General features: G+C 37.2%; 1 protein-coding gene across 1 annotated transcript in view; it reads left to right on the forward strand.

Moving 5' to 3' along the window:
* Positions 1-15891, forward strand: part of LOC131838895 (beta-galactosidase-1-like protein 3) — a 46394-nt gene that overhangs the window by 18563 nt on the left and 11940 nt on the right. The window contains 1 exon segment of the mRNA XM_059185700.1: positions 14906-14990. Within this exon segment, the coding sequence (XP_059041683.1) occupies positions 14906-14990 (85 nt within the window).

The raw sequence follows: 15891 nt of genomic DNA on the forward strand, positions 1-15891 counted from the left end.
TTGATGGTACTGTTTAGGTAATCTCTATTCTTACTGGTTTTCTATTTACTTACTGTATCAATTATTAAGAGAAGAGTTTTGATATCTTTATATATAACTGTGGATTTATTCATTTGTCCTTTCAGATCTATCCATTTTTGTCTTGTGTATTTTGAAGCTCTGTTTTTAGTTATATTTACATTTAGAATTGTTATATTTTCTTGGAAAATTCACCCCTTTCTCATTATGTAATGATCATCTTCCTTGTTTTGAAGTCTACTATAAATATACCTATTCCAGCTTTCTTTTGGTTAGTGGTTTGCATGATGTATTTTTCTTTATCCTTCTACTTTTTATCTTTTTTTGAAGGACTTCATTTATTTATTTGAGAGACAGAGCACAGGTGGGCCAAAGGGGCAGAGGAAGAGGGAGAAGCTGGCTTCTCACTGAGCAGGGAGCCTGACTTGGGGCTTAATCCCAGGACCCTGGGATCCTGACCTGAGCTGTTAACTGACTGAGCCACCAAGGTGCACTACTTTTTTACCTTTCTTTAAGTATTTGTATATAAAGTGGATTTTTATGTAGAGTGGATATATATGTAGACAACATATAATTACGTATTACTTTTAAAAATATTTAATTTGATAGTTTTTGCCTCTTAACTGATATAGTTACATAATTCACATCTAAAGTTATTATTGATTTAGTTGGATTAAAATCTAGCATCTTGCTAATTCTTTTTCTGTTTTGAAAAGCACTTGTTATGTTTCTTTTTCCCCCTTTCTTGAGTTAATTGAACATTTTTTATGATTACATTTTGTCTCCTCTATGGACTAATTACTTTTCTCAGGTTTTAAAGTTTTAGCTGTTGCCCAAGGATTTAAAATACATGTTAAATTAATCTGAAAGTACTTTCAAATACTGAACTGCTTCATATGTATTATTAATATCTTATAATAATATATTCCTAAATCCTCATTTTAAAGTGCCATTCTATTTTGTTGATTTTCATTTTGCTTTGTCTTGTTTTGGCTTTCATGGTTTCTGATAAGAAGTCTGTAGTAATTTTTATCTATGGCTTTTGTAGGTGATTTTTATTTTTGACTGCCATTAGAATTTTCTCATTCTCTTTGGTTTTCAGAAGCTTGAGTATAATATAGTTAGGTGTGGTTTGTTTCTTAGAGTTTATCCTGCTTGATGTTCTCACAGATTGGATCTGTAGTTCGCTGTCTGTAATTAACTTTAGAAAATTCTCAGCTGGGACCCCTGAATGGCTTAGTGGGTTAAGCCTCTGCTTTTGGCTCAGGTCATGATTTCAGGGTCCTGGGATCAAGGCCCAAATCAGGCTCTCTGCTCAGCAGGGAGCCTGCTTCCCCCTCTCTCTCTCTGCCTGCCTCTCTGCCTACTTGTGTTCTCTCTCTGTCATATAAATAAAAAAAATCTTAAAATGACAAAAGAACATTTCAGCCATTACTTATTCACCTATTTCCTTTCTTCTCTCTCTCTTCTTCTGCAGGCCCAGTTACATGTACATCATATCATCTGATATTGTCTCACACTGCTTGGATGCTGGGTTTTTTTTTCCTATTCTTTTTTCTCTTTATTTTTTAGTTCAGTTTTGGTTAACTTCTATTCTATTCATATCTTCTTTATCCATTCATCCATCAATGGACACTTGGTTTGTCTTTATACATTGGCTATTGTATAATGCTGTAATGAACATGGGAGTGTATAAATCTTTCTGGGTTAATGCTTTAATTTTTTTCAGATAAATACCCAGGTTTGGAATTGCGGGATCATACTGTATTTCTGTTATTAATGTTTTGAGGAAACTGTGTACTGTTCTCCATAGTGATTCCACAATTTACATTTACAGAATTTTATGAATTTTACACAAATTTACACAATTTACAACAGTGGGTTCCTTTTTCTTTAGATTCGCACTAACACTTGTTATTTCTTTTTTTTTTTTCTGAGAAGTAATTTATTTTGTTAGAAAAGTATGAAATGAAACTATAGAAATGTAAAGAAGCAAGGGGGAAAAGGACTAGAAATACTTGCTGGTTCATATACTGTAAAATAGAAAATAATGCTCCCCAAAAATTAAATGAATGTTTACTTTTTTTTTCCAAATGAAGTTAAAATAAATATGAATTCATGATTTGGAGTTATTGCATATCTTAAGCATTATTGTTAAATGAGTTATATAAAATGTCAACTAGTAGAACACATTTTTCCCCTTGATTCTTTTTTTTTTTTAATTTATTTTTTATTTTCAGCATCACGGTATTCATTATTTTTGCACCACACCCAGCACTACATGCAATCTGTGCCCTCCATAATACCCACCACCTGGTACCCCGACCTCCCACCCCCCGCCTCTTCAAAACCCTCAGATTGTTTTTCAGAGTCCATAGTCTCTCATGGTTCACCTCCCCTTCCAATTTCCCTGAACTCCCTTCTCCTCTCTAACTCCCCATGTCCTCCATGCTATTTGTTATGCTCCACAAATAAGTGAAACCATATGATAATTGACTCTCTCTGCTTGACTTATTTCACTCAGCATAATCTCTTCCAGTCCCGTCCATGTTGCTACAAAAGTTGGGTATTCGTCCTTTCTGATGGAGGCATAATACTCCATAGTGTATATGGACCACATCTTCCTTATCCATTCGTCTGTTGAAGGGCATCTTTGTTCTTTCCACAGTTTGGCGACCATGGCCATTGCTGCTATAAACATTGGGGTACAGATGGCCCTTCTTTTCACGACATCTGTATCTTTGGGGTAAATACCCAGGAGTGCAATTGTAGGGTCATAGGGAAGTTCTAGTTTTAATTTCTTGAGGAATCTCCACACTGTTCTCCAAAGAGGCTGCACCAACTTGCATTCCCACCAACAGTGTAAGAGGGTTCCCCTTTCTCCACATCCTCTCCAACACATGTTGTTTCCTGTCTTGCTAATTTTGGCCATTCTGAGTGGTGTAAGGTGATATCTCAGTGTAGTTTTAATTTGAATCTCCCTGATGGCTAGTGATGATGAACATTTTTTCATGTGTCTGATAGCCATTTGTATGTCTTCATTGGAGAAGTGTCTGTCCATATCTTCTGCCCATTTTTTAATATGATTGTTTATTTTGTGTGTGTTGAGTTTGAGGAGTTCATTATAGATCCTGGATATCCACCTTTTGTCTGTACTGTCATTTGCAAATATCTTCTCCCATTCCGTGGTTTGCCTCCTTGTTTTCTTGACTGTTTCCTTTGCTGTGCAGAAGCTTTTGATTTTGATGAAGTCCCAAAAGTTCATCTTCCCTTTTGTTTCCTTTGCCTTTGGAGACATACCTTGAAAGAAGTTGCTGTGGCTAATATCGAAGAGATTACTGCCTATGTTCTCCTCTAGGATTCTGATGGATCCCTGTCTCACATTGAGTTCCTTTATCCATTTTGAGTTTATCTTTGTGTATGGTGTAAGAGAATGGTCGAGTTTCATTCTTCTACATATAGCTGCCCAGTTTTCCCAGCACCGTTTATTGAAGAGAATGTCTTTTTTCCACTGTATATTTTTTCCTGTTTTGTCAAAGATTATTTGGCCATAGAGTTGAGGATCCATATCTGGGCTCTCTACTCTGTTCCACTGGTCTATGTGTCTGTTTTTATGCGAGTACCATGCTGTCTTGGTGATCACAGCTTTGTAGTAAAGCTTGAAATCAGGTAACGTGATGCCCCCAGTTTTATATTTGTTTTTCAACATTTCCTTAGTGATTCGGGGTCTCTTCTGATTCCATACAAATTTTAGGATTATTTGCTCCAGCTCTTTGAAGAATACCAGTGGAATTTTGATCAGAATAGCATTAAAAGTATAGATTGCTCTAGGCAGTATAGACATTTTAACAATGTTTATTCTTCCGATCCAAGAGCATGGAATGGTCTTCCATCTTTTTGTGTCTTCTTCAATTTCTTTCATGAGTGTTCTGTAGTTCCTTGAGTACAGATCCTTTACCTCTTTGGTTAGGTTTATTCCCAGGTATCTTATGGTTCTTGGTGCTATAGTAAATAGAATCGATTCCCTAATTTCCTTTTCTGTATTTTCATTATTAGTGTATAAGAAAGCCACTGATTTCTGTACATTGACTTTGTATCCTGCCACGTTGCTGAATTGTTGAATGAGTTCTAATAGTTTGGGGGTGGAGTCTTTTGGGTTTTCCATATAAAGAATCATGTCATCTGCAAAGAGAGAGAGTTTGACTTCTTCATTACCAATTTGGATACCTTTTATTTCTCTTTGTTGTCTGATTGCTGTTGCTAGGACTTCTAATCCTATGTTGAACAAGAGTGGTGAGAGTGGGCATCCTTGTCATGCTCCTGATCTCAATGGGAAGGATGCAAGCTTTTTCCCATTGAGGATGATATTTGCTGTGGGTCTTTCATAGATAGCTTTGATGAAGTTCAGGAATGTTCCCTCTATCCCTATACTTAGAAGCGTTTTAATCAGGAACAGATGCTGGATTATGTCAAGTGCTTTTTCTGCATCAATTGAGAGGACCATGTGGTTCTTCTCTTGTTCTATCACATTGATTGATTTACGAATGTTGAACCATCCTTGTAGCCCAGGGATGAATCCCACCTGGTCATGGTGGATAATCTTTTTAATGTGCTGTTGGATCCTGTTTGCTAGGATCTTGTTGAGAATCTTAGCATCCATATTCATCAGTGATATTGGTCTGAAATTCTCCTTTTTGGTAGGGTCTTTGCCTGGTTTGGGGATCAGGGTAATGCTGGCTTCATAGAAAGAGTCAGGAAGTTTTCCTTCTGCTTCAGTTTTTTGAAACAGTTTCAGGAGAATAGGTGTTATTTCTTCTTTGAAAGTTTGGTAGAATTCCCCAGGGAATCTATCAGGTCCTAGGCTCTTGTTTTTTGGGAGGTTTTTGATCACTGCTTCAATCTCATTACTAGATATTGGTCTATTCAGGTAGTCAATTTCTTCCTGGTTCAATTTTGGGAGTTTATAGTTTTCCAGGAATGCATCCATTTCATCTAGGTTGCTTAGCTTATTGGCATATAACTGTTGATAATAACTTCTAATGATTGTTTCTACTTCCATGGTGTTCATTGTGATCTCTCCCTTTTCATTCATAATTTTATGTATTTGAGCTTTCTCTCTTTTCTTTTGGATTAGTGTCACCAATGGTTTATCGATCTTATTGATTCTTTCAAAAAACCAGCTTCTAGTTTCATTGATACGTTCTACTGTATCTCTGGTTTCTACCTCATCGATCTCAGCTCTAATCTTGATTATTTCCCTTCTTATGTGAGGAGTTGGTTTGATTTGTTGTTGATTCTCCAGTTCTTTAAGGTGTAGAGACAGCTGTTGTGTTCTGGATTTTTCAATTTTTTTGAGAGAGGCTTGGATGGCTATATATTTCCCCCTTAGGACCGCCTTTGCTGTATCCCATAAGTTTTGGATTGAAGTGTCTTCATTCTCATTGGTTTCCATGAATTGTTTCAGTTCTTCTTTGATCTCCTGGTTGATCCAAGCATTCTTAAGCAAGGTGGTCTTTAGCTTCCAGGTGTTTGAGTTTCTTCTGAACTTTTCCTTGTGATTGAGCAACAGTTTCAAAGCATTGTGATCTGAGAATATGCAGGGAATAATCTCAGTCTTTTGGTATCAGTTGATTCCTGATTTGTGACCCAGTATGTGGTCTATTCTTGAGAAGGTTCCATGTGCACTTGAGAAGAATGAGTATTCTGTTGTTTTAGGGTGGAATGTTCTGTATATATCTATGAGGTCCATCTGATCCGATGTGTCATTCAATGCTCTTGTTTCTTTATTGATTTTCTGCTTCGATGATCTATTTCTGAGAGAGGTGTGTTAAGATCTCCAATGATTATTGTATTCATATCAATATGACTCTTTATCTTGATTAACAGTTTTCTTATGTAATTGGCTGCTCCCATATTGGGGGCATAGATATTTACAATTGTTAGATCATCTTGGTGGATAGTCCCTTTAAGAATGATGTAGTGTCCTTCTGTATCTCTGACTACAGTCTTTAGTTTAAAATCTAATTTGTCTGATATGAGAATTGCTACTCCAGCCTTTTTTTGAGGCCCATTGGCATGAAAGATGCTTCTCCATCCCTTCACTTTCAGTCTGGGTGTATCTTTAGGTTCAAAATGGGTCTCTTGTAGACAACATATGGATGGGTCCTGTCGTTTTATCCAGTCTGCAACCCTGTGCCATTTTATGGGTGCATTTAGGCCATTCACATTGAGGGTGATTATTGATAGATACGTTTTTATTGACATCGTGTTACCCATGAAGTCTTTCTTTCTGTAGATTGTCTCTATATTTCTGTTTAATGCTAGTCTTGGGCTTTTTCCTCCTTTAAAGAAGCCCCCTTAATATTTCCTGCAGTATCGGCTTGGTGGTTGCATAGTCTTTTAAGCCTTGCCGGTCTTGGAAACTCTTTATCTCTCCATCCATTTTGAATGTCAGTCTTGCTGGATAAAATATTCTTGGCTGCATGTTCTTTTCATTCAGTGCCCTGAATGTATATTGCCAGCCCTTTCTGGCTTGCCAGGTCTCTGTGGACAGGTCTGACGTTATTCTGATGGGCTTTCCTCTGTACATAAGGATCTTCTTTGTCCTCGCTGCTTTCAGGAGGTTCTGCCTACAATTATAATTCTTCATTCTTACTATTAGGTGTCTCGAGGACTTTCAAGAATCTGTAATCTTCGGGGCAAACCTTTCGGCCTCTAGTACATGAATGCTAGTTCCATTCATGAGATTTGGAAAATTTTCATGGAGAACTTGTTCCACTATATCTTCTAGACTTCTTTCTTTCTCCTCCCCTTCAAGGATTCCAATAATTCTGATGTTGGAATGTTTCATGGCATCATTTATTTCCCTGATTCTGTTTTCGTGGCTTCTAAGCTGTTTGTTCCAGGCTTCCTCCTGATCCTTTCTCTCTATCTGTTTGTCCTCCAGATCACTAATTCTATCTTCTGTCTCAGTTACTCTAGCATTGAGAGAATTTAGATTAGATTGGAACTCATTGAGAGCATTGTGAAGCTCATCCCTGGTAGCTTTCAGCTCTTCCCTAATATTGAAAACATGATCTCTGGTCATTTTCAGTTCGGCCCTAATCAATTCCGTTTGGTTACCCAAGGCTTTCTCCAACCTAGCTATTGCTTGGATAATTGTTAGCCTGAATTCTCTTTCCGACATATTGTCTATGTTGATAGCATTTAGCTCTGTTGCAGATGGTCCATCCTCTGTATTTTTCTTCTGTTGGGCATTTTCCTCCTAGTCATTTCGGGGAGAGATGGCTGAATGGGTGTAGCTGGGTGTGTCGACTGCGGTGCAGTCAAGGTGCATCCTGGAATGCTTCTGAGCAATCAGAGTTCCCCACCCAAATGAGAGGAAAAAGAAAAGGAAAAGAAAAAAAGAGAGAGGGAGAGAGACAGGAACGAAAGGTGAGATAAAAGAGAAGGTTTAGCCCAAATGGGCCCCAAGGTAAGATTTATGAAGTATACAAACAGACACAGACAAAAAGACTGATAAAAGTATATGACAAGAGAAAAAAATATATATATGTTATTTGCATATATATATATATGCAAATAAAGGAAGAACCTCATCAGAAAGAACCCTGAGTGTAAGATTTATGTACTATCAGGACAAACACAAAAACACAGAAATACTGGTGGAAGAAAAAGATGGGAGAGTGGTTGTAAATTCTCAGTGTGGGTGAGGAAGGTTGTTTTGATTCTTCCTGGATGTATCTTGATATCTTTGTTAAAGGATTCAACTTTCCTAAGATAATGGGGCATTAGGAATTGGTTTACCTATAGGGGTGGCATTGATTGGGGAAAGGGGATTACCTTGAAGTTTAACTCTATATGAATATTAGAAAATAAAAATTAAAAAAAGGAATAAGCTAGACTAAACTAAACTAAAATTAAAAAAAAATAGAAATTTAAAAAATAGAAATGCAAAAGGAAAACACTGGTGAATGTATCAAAAAGTTTAGGTTAGAAGGTTATTATGGAATTTGATGTACTGGACATCTCACTGTGACAGTAAATAGGTTAAAAATTATCTATATAATAGTAAAAAATTAACTATATAAAAAAAGTGAGCCAGAATAGTGGGATAGGATTAATAATAAAAATTGTCCTATGAAATAGTGGTGGTTGTTCTCTTGTCGTCTTTTTTTTTTCCTTTCCTGGTTGGTTTTCTGGGTGAGGGGCCTGCTACGTGCCTTTTCAGTCTATGATGTTCTCTCAGTGAAGTCCTCCCTCCCCCCTCAAGGGGGTGGGCTCTGAGGAAACTAGTTTTTTCAGGCTTTTGTTCTCTGGAGATTTTAATATTTTTTCACTTTTGTTTTTCTCTCTTGCCTTGACCACTTTTGATGGTTTTTGTAGGTTTAGAGGAACGCAAACTGCACCCTGACCTCCCTCTCAGAGAGAAGCCTCAGTCTGGCTTCAGAGCCCAAATAAATCCCGCCTTGGCCGCTGGCGGAGCAGGTTCCCAGTCGCAGTCTCTGGATTTTTTGCTTGTACCCCAAACCAGGGCAGCGGCGGCTGTCTGGCAGCTCCAGACTGCCAGAGAAGTTCCAAGCAGCCATTGCACACTAAGATTTTCCCACTGGCCCAGGCTGGGAGTGCCTGGTCTTTCCAGTCCAAGAGCACCCAGCTGGCGTTTGTGTGCACCTCTCTCAGGAGAGGGTGCGGGGCATGACTTGGACTCTGATGGCATGGCAGGGCACTCTAGTGGGGACTGCAAAAAGGCTATGCTTCTGTTGGCTGGCGAGGCTCCCAGCCCCTCACGGGAGCCGGGCGCCACACACTCTCAGGCGCGCTGGTGGTTCAGGGACCGAGACCTGTTTTCTCTGCGGCACTCTCTCTGGCTCTGCACCAGGGGTGGCTGTCCTGGGTCTGGGGACGTAAGCCCCGACCCTAAACACCCCGATTCCCGCAATTAACCCCCAGTGATCCTTTGTTCTTTTTGAGTGCTTTCTACCAGACTCTGGAGTTAATGCTGCTCCCCAGGCACAGGGCACTCTCGTATTGGGGTATTACTTTCCAATGGGTCGCCTCTGGTGGCTCCCTACCCCTTTTGTTTATCTTCTAATATCAGTCAGACTTTCCCACTCTGCTTTACCTGCCCACTGGCATCTTCTGCTCTGGTAGAGATCCAGACGTGTATAATTCTGATCTCAGGCTGATTTCATGGGTGATCAGAGTTCTTTGGAAGGTAATCAGCTCACTTTAGGGTACAGGTTGAAAGGGCGCCTCCTCCTACTTCCCCACCATCTTGTCTCCAACATTTGTTCGTTCGTTCTTTCTTTCTTTCTTTCTTTCTTTCTTTCTTTCTTTCTTTTTTTTTTTTTAAGCTGGAGAACTTTACTTTTTATTCTTGCAGTTTTATACTAGGAAGTCAACATTTAATTTAATAATCCATTGCTCAGGGACGCCTGGGTGGCTCAGTTGGTTAAGCAGCTGCCTTCGGCTCAGGTCATGATCCCAGCGTCCTGGGATCGAGTCCCACATCGGGCTCCTTGCTCCGCAGGGAGCCTGCTTCTCCCTCTGACTCTGCCTTGCACTCTGTCTGCCTGTGCTTGCTCTTGCTCGCTCTCTCTCTGACAAATAAATAAATAAAATCTTTTAAAAAAAATAATCCATTGTTTACAACTGATTTATAAAAAAATTTAATCCTTAAATTGTACATCAGTATCCTTTGACTCCAAATTTTATCACTCTCCTTAAATCTGAAGAAAATGATTAAGTTCCACAGACAGCACAGTCCCAATGACATGACATTTAGTCCAAAGTCCTACACTCATGAGAATTAAGAATAGCCAGTATCAAACTGGCCTGAAACCTGATTGTGTTCCTGGCGCAGGATACCTGTAGTAAATTTGTAAATCCACACTAAGACACAAAAATAAACTAGAGAAAAGAGATGGCGACTATTCTTAGTAAGATGCCGAAACCAAAATCTCCTCCAAACAGTGAAGGAGAACAGGGTCCAAATGGAAGTCAGAACTCTAGCTATAGCCAATCTTAAAACATTCCAAAGAATTCCGTAGTGGACCAGTTGGAAATAAACCATTGGACAGATTTCAGTTATGTCTTCAATGGAACACAAATGAAAATGAATAGCTTGTTTCTGTCAAGCATATTGGGAAGTGATTTTATTTTTTCAAATAAGTTTTTCCTTACCTAATTTGATTCTAGCACATAATTGATTAAAATCTCTTGATTATAAAAGCATGAAAGGTTCTAAGGGGACCTACAGACAGACTTACGTAGACATTTCAAAATTAATAGCTTTTGATTAGTATAATTTTTCTTAATTTGGATAATAGAAATTGTAGCTTTTTATTAAGCCATGAAACATGAAACATAATCTGTTTCAAATTCTCTTTGGTCATTGAAGGACCAAAAAAGGACATTAAAAAGTGAAATATTTGAGGTTTTTTTTCCCTCCTTAGGTTAAACTTTAAAACTGTATTTAAGGAATCAAATCTTACAAAATCCTGGAAGATTTTGGTAATGATGTTGATAATTTCAGGGAAATTTATCAAGTACCTATTGATTTAAAAGTGTATTTTATTCAATAGTTTTAGTGTCTTGCCATGGAAATTACTAGCCCAGCCTAGCAGAAAAGTGCAATATGTATAGCATACTTCGACATTTTAAAAGTTATATTAATTCCGTAACCATTTTGAAATGCTGGGCAAACTTTTAAAAAAAGAATCCTACATGATGTTATTCGTATTTGATTCACAGTTAACCAGGCATTTTGAGAACTAATTGGATAAAACATGATAATATGGTTGAAATTTGGTAACATTTTAATGTTAATTTTTACTCTACTGTGAAAAGTTTTTATATGGCATACACACCCAACACTTGTTATTTCTTATCTTTTTGACAAGAGTCATTGTTACAGGTGTGAGATGATATATCATTGTGTTTTTGATTCACATTTCTCTGAATTATTAGTGATGTTGAGCATTTTTTCATGTCCTTGTTGGGTATCTATATTTCTTCTTTGATAAATATCTATTCATATCTTCTGCTCATTTTTAAATCAGGTTATTTGGTTTTTTGCTATTGAGTTGTATGGGTTCTTTATGTATTTTGGATATTAACTGGTTATCAGATACATGGTTTGGAAATATTTTCTCACATTCAATAGGTTGCCGTTTCATTTTGTTGATGGTTTCCCTTGCTGAACAAAAGCTTTTTAGTTTGATGTAGTCTCCATTGTATTTTTGCATTTGTTGCCTTTGCTTTTGATGTCAGATCCAAAAATTATTTCCAAGACCAACATCAAGGAGCTTACTGGCTATGTTTTCTTTTAGGGATTCTATGGTTTCAGGTCTTACATTCAAGTATTTAATTTATTTTGAGTTAATCCTTATGTAAGGTATAAGATAGGAGTTCAATTTCATTGTTTCATGTGGCTGTTCCTATTTTCCTAACACCATTTATTGAAGGGACTAAACTTTCCCCATTTTGTATTCTTGGCTTCTTTGTCATAAATTAATTGACCATATATGTGTGGGTTTATTTCTGGGCTCTCAGTTCTGTTCTTCATTGTTTGATTTGTGGATGTTAAACCATTCTTGCATTGCAGAGATAAATCCCACTTATTCATGATGAATGATTTTTTTAATGTATTGTTGAACTTAGTTTGCTAATATTTTATTGAAGATTTTTGCATATATGTTCGTCAAGTATATTGGCTTGATATTTTCTATTCTTTCAGCGTGCTGGTCTGGTTTTGGTATCAGGGTAATGCTGGCTTTGGAAAATGAGATTAGAAATACTTCCTCCTTCTATTTTTTGGAAGAGTTTGGAAAGGATTGGCATTAGTTCTACTTTAAGTGTTTGACAGAATTGACCAGTTAATCCATCTGGTTGGGGACCTTTGTTTATTAGGATGTTTTTGATTCTCTGTAGTTTCATGATTCAGTCTTAGTAGGTTGTATGTTTCTAGAAATTTATGTATTTCATCTTGGTTGTCCAATATTTTAGCATATTCATTGCATGTTCATTGCAGTCTCTTACCTTCCTTATATTAACTTGGTATCAATTATAACATGTCCTCTTTTATTTCTGATTTTATTTATGTGAATCCTCTGTCTTTTTCTTGGTAAGTTTAGCCAATAGTTTGTTTATTTTGTTATCTTTTTTAAAAAAAACAGCCCTTAGTTTTATTGACTTTTTTTTTTAGATTTTATTTATTTATTTGATAGACAGAGATCACAAGTAGGCAGAGAGGCAGGCAGAGAGAGAGGGGGAAGCAGGTTCCCTGCTGAGCAGAGAGCTCGATGTGGGGCTCAATCCCAGGACCCTGGGGTCATGACCTGAGCCGAAGGCAGAGGCTTAACTTACTGAGCCACCCAGGTGCCCCTTATTGATCTTTTCTATTGTGCTTTTATTCTCTCATTTATTTCTATTGTGTTCTTTATTATTTCCTTTCTTCTATTAGCTTTGGGCTTCATTTATTCTTTTTTTAGTTCCTTGAGGTGTCAAGTTAGGTTGTTTATTTGAGATCTTCTTTTTAATGTAGGCATTTTTCATACAAATGTATCTTTTAGACAGCTTTTGCTGAATCTCTTAAGTTTTGATATGTAGTTCTGTTTTCATTTGCCTCAAGATTTCTTGATTTCTTTTTTGACCCATTGATTGTTCAGTAGCATGTTTAATCTTTATATACTTTTGAATTTTCCAGTTTTCTTCTTGTAATTTATTTCTAGTTTTATACTATTATGTTTGGAAAAGAGCTTGATAGGATCATCTTATATTTATTAACCTTATTAAGTAAATATTTACAAATGTTATATTCTCTTATTGGATTGACCTCTTTATATTGCTCCCCTATATAATGACTTTCTTTATCACTTATTACAGTGTTTGTCTTAAAGTTTATTTTGTGTGATATGAGTATAGCTATCCCAGTTTTCTTTTGGTTTCCATTTGTAGGGAATATCTTTTCCATCTCTTGCTTTCAAAATATGTATGTCCTTAAATGTTCAGTAAGTCTTATGTAGGCAACATATAGATGGGTCTTACTTTTTTTTTTTTTTACCCATACCACTATTCTATGTCTTTTGATTAGAAAATTTAGTCCATTTACTTTTATTTATTTTATTTATTTTTAATTTTTAAAGATTCTATTTATTTATTTTTCAGAGAGAGAGATAGGGAGAGAGAGAGAGAGAGAGAGAGAGAGAACAGCTCTGGGAGCAGCAGGCAGAGGGAGAGGCAGGCTCCCTGCTGAACAAGGAACCTGATGCAGGACTTGATTCCAGAACACTGTGATCATGACCTGAGCCAAAAGCAGATGCTTAACTGACTGAGCCACCCAGGCATCCCTATTTTATTTTATTTTTTTTTAAGATTTTATTTATTTATTTGAGAGAGAGAGAACAAGAACAGGGGAGAGGGACAGAAGGAGAGGGAGAAGCAGACTCCCCGATGAGCAGAGAGCCCAACACTGGACTTGGTCCCAGGACCCTGGGATCATGGCCTGAGCTAAAGGCAGATGCTTAACCAACCAAGCCATCCAGGTGCTACTCCATTTACATTTAAAGTAACTATTGACAGTTAATGTACTTATTGCCATTTTGTTCATTGTTTGATGGCTGTTTTATAATTCCTTTGTTTCTTCTTTTCTTGCTCCCTTCTTTTGTGATTTGATGATTTTCTCTAAAGGTATGCTCAGATTCCTTTCTCTTTATCCTTCACATATCTACCACACATTTTGCTTTTTGATTACCATGAGGCTTGCATAGAACCACTTAAATTTATATCAGTCTATTTTAAGTTGGTAACAACTTAGTTCAAACACATTCTAAAATTACATTTTTATTACCCTCCCCCATGTTTTGTGTTCTTAATGTCAGAATTTATCCCTGATTATGCAATAATTATTTTCTTTCAAGCTTCTGATACCTTGTATTATGCAAAATGTACTCCTTTTACCAGCTTGTGAACCATCCCCAGGTAGTATAGATATTTTAACAATGTTTGTTCTTCCATTCCACAAGCATGGAATGTTTTTCCATTTCTTTGTGTCCTTTTCAATTTCTTTCATATGTGTTCTGTAGTTTTCAGAGTACAGAACTGTTACCTCTTTGGTTAGGTTTATTCCTAGGTATCTTATTGTTTTTGGTACAATTATAAATGGGATTGATTCTTTAATATTTATTTCTGCTGTTTCATGATTGGCAAATAAAAATGCCACAGATTTCTGTATGTTGATTTTATACCCTGTGACTTTGCTGAATTCATGTATTCTAACAAATTTTTGGTGGAGTCTTTTGGATTTCCTCCATAGAGTATTGTGTCATCTAAAAATAGTGAAACTTTGACTTCTTATTTGTTGATTTGGATGCCTTTTATTTCTTTTTGTTGTCTGATTGCTGAGGCTAAGAGTTCCAGTACTATATTAAATAGTATGATGAGAGTAAATATCCCTGTCTTATTCCTGACCATGGAGGAAAATCTCTCAGTTTTTCCCCATTGAGGATAATATTAGCTGTGGGCCTTTGGTATATGTGAGCCTCAATATTTGTGTCAGGAATTGCAGTCAGGTCCTTGTTTATCCAAAGCCAATTTTTTAAAAACCAGCCTCACATATGACAAGGTTGGAATCATAGATGGTGCTATCCAGGTACAGCAGCAAAGCATATAAAGTTTAAGGAGTATGGAGAATGTTTAGGAGAGGTGGAGAAACCAAAGCTATGGATGATGGGAAAGGGGTGATGGGAAAGGAGGGAGAATGAAGTGCTGAACTTTGAAAAAGTGAAGAGCATGAGTTCCTTAAATTTTTGTCTGTTGTGCTTAGCTTTTCTGATTTTCTTTTTACATTTTCTCAGACTTGGTATTTGATTTGGTTTGTTTCTAGAGCAATAAGCCCATTATGATCATGGAATTCTGGGTTGGCTGGTTTGACACATGGGGAAGTGAACATTCAGTTGCTAATGCTGAGGGTAAGTGTTTTGCAGTGTTTGACCCCAAGTAGAGGTGGTTCTGAGTCACGGATCATTCATACATTTCTTTGCTAATGAATTAGCTCATTCAACCCAAACTATTCATTCAACACTTATATGTACAAGGTCTTGGCTATGCTTGAGGGTGAACTGATGAATAAAATGACCTGGTCCCTTCCCCCAGGGAGCTTGTTATTTAGTAGTGTTGCCAGATAAAGAAGTAAATCAGGGGTTCCACATCTGACAAGAGCTTTGAAGCAAACAGGTGTAGTGATAGAAAAGAGAGGGACAAGCCTGCAGAGGTAAGGCAAGGTTGTCATGGAAGGGGTCTTGGAAAGGCAACATCTCTGAAGAAGGGGATGCATTTGCTAAAAGTCTTAATAATCTCTGGTAAACCGCAGGCCATTGCTATGTTGATGTCAACTAAGTGGTAGTCATTGTCAGGAAATAACATGCAATGATGGTTGAAAGCATGGGTCCTGCAGCCAAAGAGATCAAGATTTCAGCCTCAGCACTGCTAGTCTGCGTGACTAGCAGCATGATCCAAGGCAGCTTTCCTTGTCTGCTAAACCTCAGTGTCCTCACTGAAAATGGGAATTATCATGTACCCTACCTCATAGGGTTGTTGTGGGGGTTAAGTGCAGTAAACAACTCGGAACAGTGCCTGGCTGATGTTGACTTAGAAAAAATATTTTGCTGCTAAAGATACTTTGCTGTCGATGTTATGAAAATAAGCTCATTTATATCAGAAGTAACGTAAACCAATGAAAAATGCCAGGTAACTGAGGAAAGCCTGCTTGGCCTGAAACAAAAGAAAACCCACCCCAACAAACAAGTGTTCTGATTGCTTTCATGTCTGGCACTATGGTGTGTTTCTTACCTGATTCTTTCATCAGTAGTA

This window comes from Mustela lutreola, chromosome 1, assembly GCF_030435805.1.
Source record: "Mustela lutreola isolate mMusLut2 chromosome 1, mMusLut2.pri, whole genome shotgun sequence".
Classification (NCBI taxonomy): Eukaryota; Metazoa; Chordata; class Mammalia; order Carnivora; family Mustelidae; genus Mustela; species Mustela lutreola.